The following is a 14,055-nucleotide window of genomic DNA, read 5'->3' as shown; positions in this document are numbered from 1 at the left end:
GTTATCTATAATTATAACAATATTACTACAATTATAACAATAAGTAAAACAAAAGGCGTTACTTTTACAATGAACGATTGGAAAACTAAGAACACAAAAGATGTTTAGGAAAGTACTAGAAAATAAAGAAATGACTCTAACCAGTTATGACGTAATTTTATGGTTACAATTTGAAATTTAAATTAACGGAAACTAATTTAAATAAACTTAAATCTAGAAATATCACATTCGTAACACTGCCTCCCGCTAAAGCCTGTTCGTCCCAAATAGGCACAGAACCCGTTCCGTATGGAGCCAAACGTTCCAGGTGAACGACTTTAATCTTTGACCTTGGGCTGTCGTCTTTTTGAATGCGGTATACAACATCATTGATCTTCTTGATGACTTTATATGGGCCTTCCCACTGTGTTTGTAGTTTAGGACATAATCCTTTCTTTCATTGCGGGTTAAATAGCAGAACCAGTTGTCCTTCCTTAAAGCCCTCAGTGTTTGCTGCACGATCATATCTCGCCTTCATCCTGTTGCTAACCATTTTTATTTTGTTTCGCACTGATTCGTGAACTTTACCAAATGTGTTTGGTATGTAAAGGGTGATTCTTTTGAGGTTAGGATTTTCATGCATTAGTATTTGACAGATCACGTGGGATTTCAGACATGGTGTCAAAGAGAAAGATGCTCAGTATGCTTTGACATTTCATCATGAATAGACTTACGATCTGCCACAACGTCGAATTTTCAGTGAATGGGCCCTAGAAAAGTTGGCAGAAAATCCGCTTTTTTATCGACAAATTTTGTTCAGCGATGAGGCTCATTTCTGGTTGAATGGCTACGTAAATAAGCAAAATTGCCGCATTTGGAGTGAAGAGCAACCGGAAGCCGTTCAAGAACTGCCCATGCATCCCGAAAAATGCACTGTTTGGTGTGGTTTGTACGCTGGTGGAATCATTGGACCGTATTTTTTCAAAGATGCTGTTGGACGCAACGTTACGGTGAATGGGGATCGCTATCGTTCGATGCTAACAAACTTTTTGTTGCCAAAAATGGAAGAACTGAACTTGGTTGACATGTGGTTTCAACAAGATGGCGCTACATGCCACACAGCTCGCGATTCTATGGCCATTTTGAGGGAAAACTTCGGAGAACAATTCATCTCAAGAAATGGACCGGTAAGTTGGCCACCAAGATCATGCGATTTGACGCCTTTAGACTATTTTTTGTGGGGCTACGTCAAGTCTAAAGTCTACAGAAATAAGCCAGCAACTATTCCAGCTTTGGAAGACAACATTTCCGAAGAAATTCGGGCTATTCCGGCCGAAATGCTCGAAAAAGTTGCCCAAAATTGGACTTTCCGAATGGACCACCTAAGACGCAGCCGCGGTCAACATTTAAATGAAATTATCTTCAAAAAGTAAATGTCATGGACCAATCTAACGTTTCAAATAAAGAACCGATGAGATTTTGCAAATTTTATGCGTTTTTTTTTTTTAAAAAGTTATCAAGCTCTTAACAAATCACCCTTTAGTTACTGGTTTCTTCCATGGCGAGCTCATTGGGTGTAGCGCCGAATATCAAATCTCCGGGCAACTTCAATTCCGTTCCGAATAGAACCTGGGCCGGTGTTCGTGACGTAGAATCGTGTATGGCTGATCTATACGACAGCAAAAACTTTGGTATATGCTCGTCCCAGTCTCGTTGGCCGTTATCTACCACCTTTCGAAGATGTTCTTCCAGGGTGCGATTAAACCTTTCTACCATGCCATCAGACTGTGGATGCAATGGCGTAGTCATTGTTTTCTTGATACCAAGGGAGTCACACATCTATTTGAATATGGTAGATTCAAAATTTCTTCCTTGGTCTGAGTGTATCTCGGTCGGCACACCGTAGCGACATATCCAGTTCTTGTCGACTACATCTACAATCGTCTTCGCCTCTTGGTTAGGAATGGCATAAACTTCTGGTCACTTGCTGAAGTAGTCCATGACCACAAGGACATATCGATTTCCAGAATTACTTACTGGGAAAGGGCCTGCAACGTCCATTGCTATTCTTTCATTTCCATTATGCTCACATTTGTTTGAATGTCCGAATGAATGAACAAAATTTGTGTTTCTGTTTTGAATTCAGGCGAACACGTGTGCACCACTTTTGTCTTAGCGCTGTGGACAAGTAAGACAGGCCAGACTGATGGATCCCGATGCAGTTGGAAAGACGGACAAACGTTAGAGTTGGGTTAGACTGTCATTTGGTTTGGTTGGACGACCAGAAAATTGGATAAACATTTGCAAAGGCTTCTTGTGACACCTTCACCTCGTTTTTTGCTACCACATTATAATACTCGTAGTATTGAAGTTGTCAACCAAAACTTCAACATAGTTTTCAAGGCACTTTGATATTGGCCAACTTGTATGCCTCTATGGGAACACTACAGTTGCACAAATATGGACATTAGGTCATTGTAGCTCCAATAAATTAAATGAAGTTCTCTCAAGAGAGAGAGAGAGAGCAAGAGAAGTAATTAAACTCTGGTCGTATTTAAAACCTAAAATTCGAATCCATGGGAAAATATCAAATAGTAAAAGAAAAGTATGTGGAAAATGCTATTAAACTAGCGATAAATGAGGAAAGTTTTGTTTCAGTTCAATTGAAGAAAAGTGCTAACATTTGAAAATCGTTTGTATTGTTACGAATGTGATATTTCTAGATTTAAGTTTATTTAAATTAGTTTCCGTTAATTTAAATTTCAAATTGTAACGATAAAATTACGTCATAACTTGTTAGAGTCATTTCTTTATTTTCTAGTACTTTCCTAAACATCTTTTGTGTTCTTAGTTTTCCAATCGTTCATTGTAAAAGTAACGCATTTTGTTTTACTTATTGTTATAATTGTAGTAATATGACCATAGGCCAATTAGCGAGTACATTCGAAATCGTCATATCTCGGTATATAAACCCCTAGCGGAGAGAGCTGTCAAGTCAGTCGTAAGCTAAAGTTTATACAGTACACATCGTAGAGCAAATAAGTGAAACCAATCAGTTAAACAAATAAATTGTAGATTGTCGTTATTTGAAAAGAACTGTGTTTTAATTATCGAGTAATTAAATACGCCTCAATATAAAAACGTAACAATTGGTGTCAGATGTGGTATAACTTATGTTTTACTTATTGTTATAATTGTAGTAATATGACCATAATCACTTATGTTATGCCTGCACGACATCTACCAGATAGTAGAATGCACTAGATAATTAGCCAAGACAATGAGCATAAGCCTAAAAGTATGTGTGCCATATCACCTGTACAATAACGCCCGATAGAATGTTCTAGATAACCAAGACAATGAACATAAGCCGATAAATATGTGTGTACCAGATAGTAGTAGATTAATCTAAAAGGTTGTAGTCCAATTAGCGAGAGCATTCGAAATCGTCATATCTCGGTATATAAACCCCTAGCGGAGAGAGCTGTCAAGTCAGTCGTAAGCTTAAGTTTATGCAGTACACATCGTAGAGCAAATAAGTGAAATCAATCAGTTAAACAAATAAATTGTAGATTGTCGTTATTTGAAAAGAACTGTGTTTTAATTATCGGGTAATTAAATACGCCTCAATATAAAAACGTAACAATATTAAATGATTTCTTAATTGTAAATGCTATCCTCTACTTTTTCGTCTTGACCCTTTCGCCTTTATGAACTTCTCACAATTTTTCACCCATTCAGCAATTGATTTCTGGCATCCAACCCAGTAGAATCGTTGCTTCACTTTCTCGGCTGTTTTGGTTATTCCTAAGTGACCTCCACTAGGTCCATTATGGCATTCCGTCAAAACATCCTTTACTTTGGAATCTGGCACGATTATCAAGTTTCGGATATTCTTGCCATCTTCACTTTCCCATTTACGTTGCAGGATTCCGTTGACCAGACATAGACTGTCCCATTGAGCCCAATATGATTTCATAAGTAGACTCTCGGCTGCGACGTTTTTCCTGCTGAGTCTCTTATTTTCTTCTTTTGCCGAAATAATTTTTCTCAGAATGGGATCTTTACGTTGCTCTATTGACCAGTCTGTGCCAGATTCGATATGTAACTGCCTGACATTTACAACTGTCTCCTTTGGTTCAGCTTTCGAGAAGTGTGTGCTTTCTAGATTGCAATGCCTTCTAGTCAAAGCTTGGTCAATAACTTGTTTGTCACCTTTTCTATTATTCGCAAAACTTAAATTTGAGTCGCTTGGCTTTGTGGTCGCCTTATTACGATTATTGTTTAATGGAGATGGCGAGATTGACCCCGACGTTTTACGCCACGCTTTACATTCCCGGGAAAGATGTCCAGCCTTATCACAGTTATAGCATTTTATTCTAGATTTATTTGCTATAGGGCGTTATTGTACAGGTGATATGGCACACATACTTTTAGGCTTATGCTCATTGTCTTGGCTAATAATCTAGTGCATTCTACTATCTGGTAGATGTCGTGCAGGCATAATTACTACAACTATAACGATAAGTAAAACAAAAGGCGTTGCTTTTACAATGAACGATTGGAAAACTAAGAACACAAAAGATGTTTGGGAAAGTACTAGAAAATACAGAAATGACTCTAACAAGTTATGACGTAATTTTATCGTTACAATTTTAAATTTAAATTAACGGAAAATAATTTAAATAAACTTATATCTAGAAATATCACATTCGTAACAGTATTTTCATTAACGAATACCAATACTTCACGCAATTTTTTTGTTTTCAATAAAAACCACGTGTTCACACCATAAATGCATCAAAAGAACTGAATGCTGCAATAAAACTCGAAGACACAAATAGTCATATAAGGACACATACATACAGTACAGGAAAACAAAAGCAGTAAGAAAACAACTACTCCACACACCCTATCCCTTTCTGATCTCGCTTTTGCAACAAAACAACTATCACCACAAAAGATACCAACAACAAACAAGGAACGTTCCAGAAATTCATCCACACTGTCTCTAAAAGCAAAACAACCAACAACAGCATAAAAGACGCAATAACAAACACTCATACGAGATATACACAAAATGTCTCTACAAACCCCCTCACATGATTTCATTGCTCTCTTGTCACTTAATTTTCAGTAGCACATTTATTGATTAGTTGGAATTCCATCTACAGGATAAAGCTGAATACTATGTTCAGTTTTCAAGCTGAAAACCAGCTTGTTTTCACGGTTACTTTTTATACCCTCCACCATAGGATGGGGGTATATTAACTTTGTCATTCCGTTTGTAACACATCGAAATATTGCTCTAAGACCCCATAAAGTATATATATTCTGGGTCGTGGTGAAATTCTGAGTCGATCTAAGCATGTCCGTCCGTCCGTCCGTCTGTCCGTCTGTCCGGCTGTCCGGCTGTCCGTCCGTCTGTGGAAATCACGCTAACTTCCGAACGAAACTAGCTATCGACTTGAAACTTGGCACAAGTAGTTGTTATTGATGTAGGTCGGATGGTATTGAAAATGGGCCATATCGGCCCACGTTTACGTATAGCCCCCATATAAACCGATCCCCAAATTTGGCTTGCGGAGCCTTCCGGAGCAGCAAAATTCATCCGATCCGGTTGAAATTTGGTACGTGGTCTAAGTATACGGTCTCTAACAACCATGCAAAAATTGGTCCATATCGGTCCATAATTATATATAGCCCCCATATAAACCGATCCTCGGAGCCTCTTGGAGGGGCAAAATTCATCCGATCCGGTTGAAATTTGGTACCTGATGTTAGTATACGGTCTCTAACAACCATGAAAAAATTGGTCCATATCGGCCCATAAATATATATAGCTCCCATATAAACCGATCCCCAGATTTGACCTCCGGAGCCTCTTGGAGGAGCAAACTTCATCCTACCCGATTGAAATTTGGTACGTGGTGTTAGTATATGGTCTCTAACAACCATGCAAAAACTGGTCCATATCGGTCCATAATTATATATAGCTCCCATATAAACCGATCCCCAGATTTGACCTCCGGAGCCTCTTGGAGGGGCAAAATTCATCCGATCCGTTTGAAATTGGGTACCTGATGTTAGTATACGGTCTCTAACAAGCATGCAAAAATTGGTCCATATCGGTCCATAATGATATATAGCTCCCATATAAACCGATCCCCAGATTTGAACTCTGGAGCCTCTTGGATGAGCAAAATTCATCCGATCCAATTGAAATTTAGTACGTGGTGTTAGTATATGGTCTCTAACAACCATGCAAAAATTGGTCCATATCGGTCCATAATTATATATAGCTCCCATATAAACCGATCCCCAGATTTGACCTCCGGAGCCTCTTGGAGGGGCAAAATTCATCCGATCCGTTTGAAATTGGGTACCTGATGTTAGTATACGGTCTCTAACAAGCATGCAAAAATTGGTCCATATCAGTCCATAATTATATATAGCTCCCATATAAACCGATCCCCAGATTTGACCTCCGGAGCCTCTTGGAGGAGCAAAAGTCATCCGATGCGGTTGAAATTTGGTACATTTCGTTAGTACATGGCCTCTAATAGCCATGTAAAAATTGTCAAATTTTATTACTATAGAAAGTTTTGTCAAAATTTCATTTCTATAGAAAGTTTTGTAAAAAGTTTATTTCTATAGCAATGTTTGCCAACATTTTATTTCCATAGAAAATTTTGTCAAAATTTTATTTCTATAGAAAATTTTGTCAAAATTTTATTGCTATAGAAAATTTTGTCAACATTTTACTTTTATAGAAAATTTTGTCAACATTTTATTTCTATAGAAAATTTTGTCAAGTTTCTATTTCTATAGAAAATTTTGTCAAAATTTTATTTCTATAGAAAATTTTGTCAAACTGAATTATATACGTGTTTAATCGGCCTTTTTTTGTTTAATATATACCCCTTATGGACTAACTTACAATTTAGAAGACAGTGTTAAAAAGTTTTACGATACCTTGCCATCGGCAAGTGTTATCGAAACCCAAGTAATTCGATTGTGGATGACAGCCTTTAGTAGACGTTCCTACGCAATCCATGGTGGAGGGTACATAAGATTCGGCCTGGCCGAACTTACGGCCGTATATACTTGTTTTAATTAATTAATATATAAATATAAAATTATTTGCAATTAATTCCTTGGATCTTTTCCTTCCATTATTTGGTAAGACTTGATCAAAATGTAATCGTCTTCATACATATTTTTGTACTTTTAGTTTAGTGTTTTGGTGAAAAACCCGAACATAGTACTCACCTTAAGGTAAAATATATTCCAAATTTACGAGGAATCTATAAAAAATCATATACCCCGCCAAGGATTATATTAACTACTTTTTATTCCACTTTATCTAAAATTTCCAATGTGAGGGAAAATACTCCAACTTACAGTAAAAATGGGAATAAGCTGTAGGTAGCCATCGTACGAATCGGTAATGTGGTCAAGTTAATTAATTAAGTTAATTTTTCTAGTAAATTGTCCACATTTTGTAGATTTTTATATTGCCTATGTATTTTTATACCCTAAACCACATAGTGGTCAGGGTATAATAAGTTTGATCGGCCAAAAAATGTGCCTACCAGAAATATTGATTTTAGACCCCATAAAATATATACCGATCGACTCAGAATCACCTCCTGAGTCGATCTAGCGCTTGGTGTCCGTCCGTCTCTCCATGTATTTGTTGTTCACAGGATTCCGGTCGCAATTATTAACCGATTTTGATGAAATTTGGTACAGGGAGTTTTTTGGGCACAAGGACGAACGCTATTGAATTTGGAAGAAATCGGATCAAATTTAGATATAGCTCCCATATATATGTATCGCCCGATTTCGACAAATGGGGTCACGTTGCGCGTTTTTTCAAACGGATCGTCACCAAATTTGCAAAAGGTAATCTTTTCCATCGCCCTTCAAGTCTGCAAAATTTCATCCAAATCGGTTCAGATTTAGATATAGCTCTCATATATATGTATCGCCCGATTTTCCAAAATTTGGCCACAAAACCTTTATTTATCAACCGATCTTACTCAAAGTTGGCTAAATATAATCTTCTATAGCACTAACTATATGTGCAAAAAATCATCGAAATCGGTTCAGATTTAGCTATAGCTCCCATATATATGTACCGCCCGTTTTTCTAAATTTGGCCATAAAACCCTTATTTATCAACCGATCTTACCCAAATTTGGCTAAATGTAGTCTTCTGTAGCACTAACTATATGTGCAAAAAATCATCGAAATCGGTTCAGATTTAGATATAGCTCCCATATATATGTATAGCCCGATTTTTCTAAATTTGGTCATAGAACCCTTATTTATTATCCGATCTTACTAAAAGTTGGCTAGATCCAGTCCTCTGTAGTACTAACTATATGGGCAAAATTTCATAGAAATCGGTTAAAATTTAGATATAGCTCTCATATATGTATCGCCCGATTTTGAAAAATTCACCCTTATAACCTTATGTTTGACCATACAGGCCTCATTTCGTAACTGATCTTACTTACAAGGTAACCTTTTGTGGTATTAATCAAACCCGCAAAATATTATGCAAATTGGTTCAGATTTAGATATCGCTTCCATATATATGCATCGCTCGATTTTCCCAAATTTGGCCATAGTACTCTTATTTATTAACCAATGTTACTCAAATTTCAAATTTTGATGTACTAGCCGATTGTACTTATACACACTTGTAGCTCTTACATAAGAATATTGCTCGATGTTTACAAATTTGTATTTATTACCCACACTAATTTAACGATTTTCTCTTTTTTAATAATGGGCTCAATATTAGAGGCATACTAACTCCGTAGGCGCAATATCAACACAGCCAGTGTTGCTAGAAGTAGGGGAAATTCCCTATATGTAGGGTTTTTCTAATATTTAGCGTCCTGTAGGGACGTAGGGCCACAATGTAGGACATTTTCACTCAACACAATTTGTAATAATTTTTACATTTTGGTAGCTCTAGAGGAGGAAATTAGAAGCCGGCAAGGCTTGATCTTTAACAATGTGTGGTAAACTTTATTCCTGTAGAAAATTTTGTCAACATTTTATTTCTATAAAACATTTTGTCAAAATTGTATTTCTATAGAATTTTTTTTCAAAATATTATTTCTATAAAAAAATTTCTCAAAATTTTATTTCTGTGGAATCTTTTCTCAAAATTTTATTTCTATAGAATTTATTGTTAAAATTTTATTTCTATAGAAACATTTCTCACAAAAATTTGTTTATAGAAACTTTTTCCAAAATTTTATTTTTATAGAGATTTAACAAAAAAGATTACTAATTTGGGTAGAATTCTACCAACTGTGGCAACCGTGGTGGTAATACAAATTTATATTCTAAGTTATATGCGTTGAATATTCATGTTTTGAGATAATAAAGTACTTAGAACCATTTTTGTTTTGTAAAATTTTTTAAATTTAACGAAAAATATAGTAGGGAAAATTGTTTGGGAATGTATGGGAAAGTAGGGAACTTTGTTTGTCCTTGTAGGGTAAACCGAACATTTTCCCTGGCGACATTGACTATGAGCTATAGTCAGATTGACACAAAGGACCCATAGACATGTACCCCTTAATTTTCTTAAATATGCAACTGTGGTTTATCTCCCAGACCTATATGTTACCCCACAAATGCTTATGATTACTAATTCTGTAATGGTGGTTTAGGGTATGATATAGTCGGCCCCGCCCGACTTTCTACTATACTTACTTGTTTATTATACAATCAACGATGCATTAACTACTGTGTTGGAAATTTATTTAAGGAATAATCTCTCCCATTTCGTAGTTAATGAACTAAAAAAAATACTGAAATATTACAAGTTTTCCTTCAACTAAGTTAATTTTCGTTGTGGTTACGAAAAATTAACTATACTAGAGTAAATTTTTTGAACTAATGTGGAAGTTAAAATGGTCATGTAATTTACAAGACACTTGTTTTCCGTGTATATTGTTATACCTCATTCACATTACACTTCCAAAATCCATTTTACCCAGATTTGAAATGTCATTTGCCTTATAAAAAAGGGATTTCAAATCTACTTTTAGTAGATTTTGAGCCTAATGTGTTTTCCGTGTATATTGTTAGATAAAAAAAAAACTAATGTATCACATTTGCTGCAGTCGCCCTACTATTTTGAAATTTTACTTAATATTTTTGCATCAAGTTGTATCATATTTGGGTGGCAGAAAGGCAACTTTAATGCAAATCATAGAATAATAAACATAAAAAACAGTGAACCCATCAGGAAAAAAATCTTTGGTTAATTTTAGAAAATTTAGATTATTTGTAGAAATTTTAACTAAACAGTATACAAACGCTGACATCACACACATATCACAAAAATAAGTAAATATTTTTAGATAAATTCAAGAAAATTTATTAAACATCATTAATTTTATTCACTTGTTTAAGAAATTTTTGTAGTTTGAAGTACAAAATTGGGGTTTAAAATTGCACGAATGTAGTGCCAAATGTTTTACTGCCCCTGTCTTAGTTCATTTAACTAACGTACGCAAAAAGAATATTGGAGTAAAGGGAAATTTCTGCAAACATAGTAATTACATTAACTAACATAAAGTTAAATTGGCTTTAGTGAAATAGGTTTCACTTTTTCTTGAGTGTACCTAATCAATTTCAATTCAAGCTTACTGTTATAGTCGTGCTCTAACTACTTGATAGTACCCAAAACTAAAAAAAATCTCCTTTGAAAAAAATTAAGCAGACAGTTAAAAACTGATGCTTTGGTTTGTTTTGGCAATCGAGTTCGCAGATTGTTACCTAAAAATTCAACTGTTTTACTTTTGTATTTTTATGTCTAATCCAAGACGAGTTAAAACAAATCGGGGCATGTTCCTTGCGAACACTTGTTTGAAAATCACATCATTTTATTTGCCATTTCTGTTTTTAAAATATAGAATTTATAAATTTATTGTTTGTGAGGACTAAGCGAAAATTTTGTTTTGTTCTAGTACATTAAATGTGCACATCCTTATTGTGTATAATAATGAAATTATTTTAAAATTTTCAGTGGCACCTATTTGTTTTATGAGAATGGAGACATAAATAAGCCTCGACTAAAGGAAAGAGAATGGAAAAACAACAAATTCCACTTTGATGATGTAGCAAAAGCTATGCTGACACTATTTACAGTTTCGACTTTCGAAGGATGGCCAAGGTAAGTGAAAAAGTTCAATTAGTACAGGAAATGGTAAACCCTATTTTAGATGATATAAAAGACAGATTTTTGTAAATCGACGATTCATCACCTGCCACGAAGTCATATGTATTTCGAAGCACCACGGTCGTATTTTTGGAGCATTTCTTTCCACCAATCGACACTAGCCTTTTTTGAGCGATTGAAAAATTGTGCGGGATCCAACACGAACACATTTTGAGGGTCAAATGTTCATGCAGTATTGAATATATAATGGTCCCGCTAATGCCTAAGGTTGTCTCAATCTCACGATAGGTCACAAGCCGATCTTGGACTATCAGTTGGCGCATAGCATCAATGGTTTCCGCAACAACAACTAGTTTTGGCCGCCATGCACGAATTTCATCTTGAAGTGGACTACGACCTCGGTTGATTCGCGGCGGAGCTTCAAAACGTGATGTGTCACTTATATAAAGGCCTGGTTATGCATCCAGAAACGGCCCGTAAGCGCACCGTTACGAGACAGATGTTTGTTTTGAACATACGACAACCCATATAAACGATTACACAACGTTAGAAAAATGTAAACGTATCGTAAAATTCAGAAAAGAAAGAAGAAGACAAAGGTGCTTAGCGAGAAAATATGTTTTATTAACCAAATACATACAATTGTGTTGTTTTCGGTTGATATTCATACCAATTTATTTTAAATGTAAAAAATAACCTTTTCAGCCTATTCTTGATAGTTTTTTTACAATTTTAGTGATCATATGGTACGATTTGTCAATTAGGCTAATCGCCAAAACATCATATGCCAACGCTACATTTAATAGCCAGTCCCATACACTACAAAATATGTCTGTCAATTAGAGTAATATCCTGTTGCTCTCATTTAATTCCCTCACTGCGTTATGTTACGTTGATATTTATCGCAAACTCTCTCCATCGTCAGCTTTATTATTTTCTTTATATTCTCTCTATGTCTCTGACATCTCTAAACATATACATGTTTACAAGAAATTTGTGGGTTATTATATGTTTTCTTTAACACATTATATTTAAGAAAATTCCGTGCCCACAAGAAAAATATTTCGGCTACCGTGACTCGAACCTCGAGTTTCTGTTCTATATTTTTTATTTATATAAAATAATGCAAAATGCATGTAATTTATATAAGTATAAATAAACCATTTCAAGAAACTCGTCGATCATTATGGTTTTTGCGAGTTCGTTCGTGGATAAAATATCTATCTATGATTTACATAAAAATATCTTAATATCTAAAGTGTTCATTATCTGTCTATAAATCAAATATCTTATATTTTTTAGCCTGTTATATGTATCAATTGACTCTAATCAGGAAGATGGAGGACCCATCCATAATTTCAGACCAATTGTGGCAGCATATTACATTATCTACATTATCATCATAGCCTTCTTTATGGTTAATATCTTCGTCGGTTTCGTTATTGTGACCTTCCAGAATGAGGGTGAACAAGAATATAAAAACTGTGACCTCGACAAAAATCAGCGAAACTGCATAGAATTCGCATTGAAAGCCAAGCCAGTGCGTCGTTATATACCGAAACACGGTATACAATATAAAGTCTGGTGGTTTGTGACATCGTCCTCATTTGAATATTCCATCTTTGTGTTGATTATGATAAACACGGTTACACTAGCCATGAAATTCTACAAGCAACCGGACTACTATTCCGAAATTCTAGATGCCCTTAATATGATATTTACAGCAGTTTTCTCATTGGAATTTATTTTTAAACTTGCAGCATTTAGGTTTAAGGTTGGTATCTTATTAATGAACGTTTTAGCTAAGTTATTGATATATGAAAAAAATATCACAAAAATTAATTAAAAAAAAAATATATAAAATGTATTTGTTTCAGTTAAACATAAATTAATTGTATCAATTCAGTTTTTAATTGGATAATTAATTTTTAATTGATGTTGTTAATTGATACGATTGAAGAATTTTCAATTAAAATTAGTTGGAGGCAAAAAAAGTGTTTTTGTAATTACTTGCATCTACTTTTAATTCTTTCTATTAAACAGAATTACTTTGGAGACGCATGGAATACGTTCGATTTCATTATTGTTCTAGGAAGTTTCATTGACATTGTTTACAGTGAAATAAAAGTGAAGGAACAAGCTCTGGCCAGCTGCGATGGACAATCCTGCAATAGAAATAAGGTAAGCGGAATATCAATTAAAACTAATACTTATTGATTTCGGTCAATTTTAAGAGCGATATGTCTGCTTAATGGTCTATAAAAGCAGAAAAATTGAATTCAACATTCGTGAAATGAAATATTTGCAGGAATTCCGTTCCGACCTAAAAAAAAGTTCGTCGCAAAACTAAAAAAAAACTTTTCCAGTTCTAAAGATTTTATCTTTATACCAATGATTTTGTTATTGATTCCGAGCCGAAGAAACGAATATAAAGCAAGGGTTTATTGAAAACACGATTCTTTTTTAAATTTGAGTTTTGAATACTTGAATATTTGTCAAATTACAACTTATTCGATTTTTTCACAGGATATGAAAAATAGTTCTTTAACTCTTACAACATATATTTCCAAATCCAAACTCGACTTAAAGTAGAGGTTAAATATACTATGCTTCAGTAAAAACGTCTTTAACCCTTTCGACCCCGAATTTTTATAGATATCGCTAAAAAATTGTATACCCTTAATCATGTGAAAGTTATTTAAGAACCGTCCAGCCAAAATTTTGGGTCGCCACCCCCATTCGTTTGGGCGGTAGAAAATGTTACCTGTGGGCAACTTTGGGCAATTGTGGCTCTAAAATGGTTTGTTTTGTAATTATGGACGTATTACGTTTTATTGGATTTTGTTTTTTTTTTTTACATA

At 34.8% G+C, this 14,055-nt stretch overlaps 1 protein-coding gene across 4 annotated transcripts in view; it reads left to right on the top strand.

The window, feature by feature from the left end:
- Window positions 1–14,055, top strand: part of Ca-alpha1D (Ca[2+]-channel protein alpha[[1]] subunit D) — a 239,320-nt gene that overhangs the window by 199,318 nt on the left and 25,947 nt on the right. For all 4 annotated transcript variants that reach the window (XM_075304026.1, XM_075304023.1, XM_075304024.1 and 1 more), the window contains exons 18-20: window positions 11,042–11,188; window positions 12,497–12,968; window positions 13,238–13,375. In XM_075304026.1, the coding sequence (XP_075160141.1) occupies window positions 11,042–11,188; window positions 12,497–12,968; window positions 13,238–13,375 (757 nt within the window). The remainder of the gene's footprint in view (window positions 1–11,041; window positions 11,189–12,496; window positions 12,969–13,237; window positions 13,376–14,055) is intronic.

Source organism: Haematobia irritans, chromosome 4 (assembly GCF_050003625.1).
Source record: "Haematobia irritans isolate KBUSLIRL chromosome 4, ASM5000362v1, whole genome shotgun sequence".
In the NCBI taxonomy this organism is placed as follows: Eukaryota; Metazoa; Arthropoda; class Insecta; order Diptera; family Muscidae; genus Haematobia; species Haematobia irritans.
The sequence above is the reverse complement of the archived record's forward strand: the minus strand, read 5'-3'. Positions and strand labels throughout refer to the sequence as shown.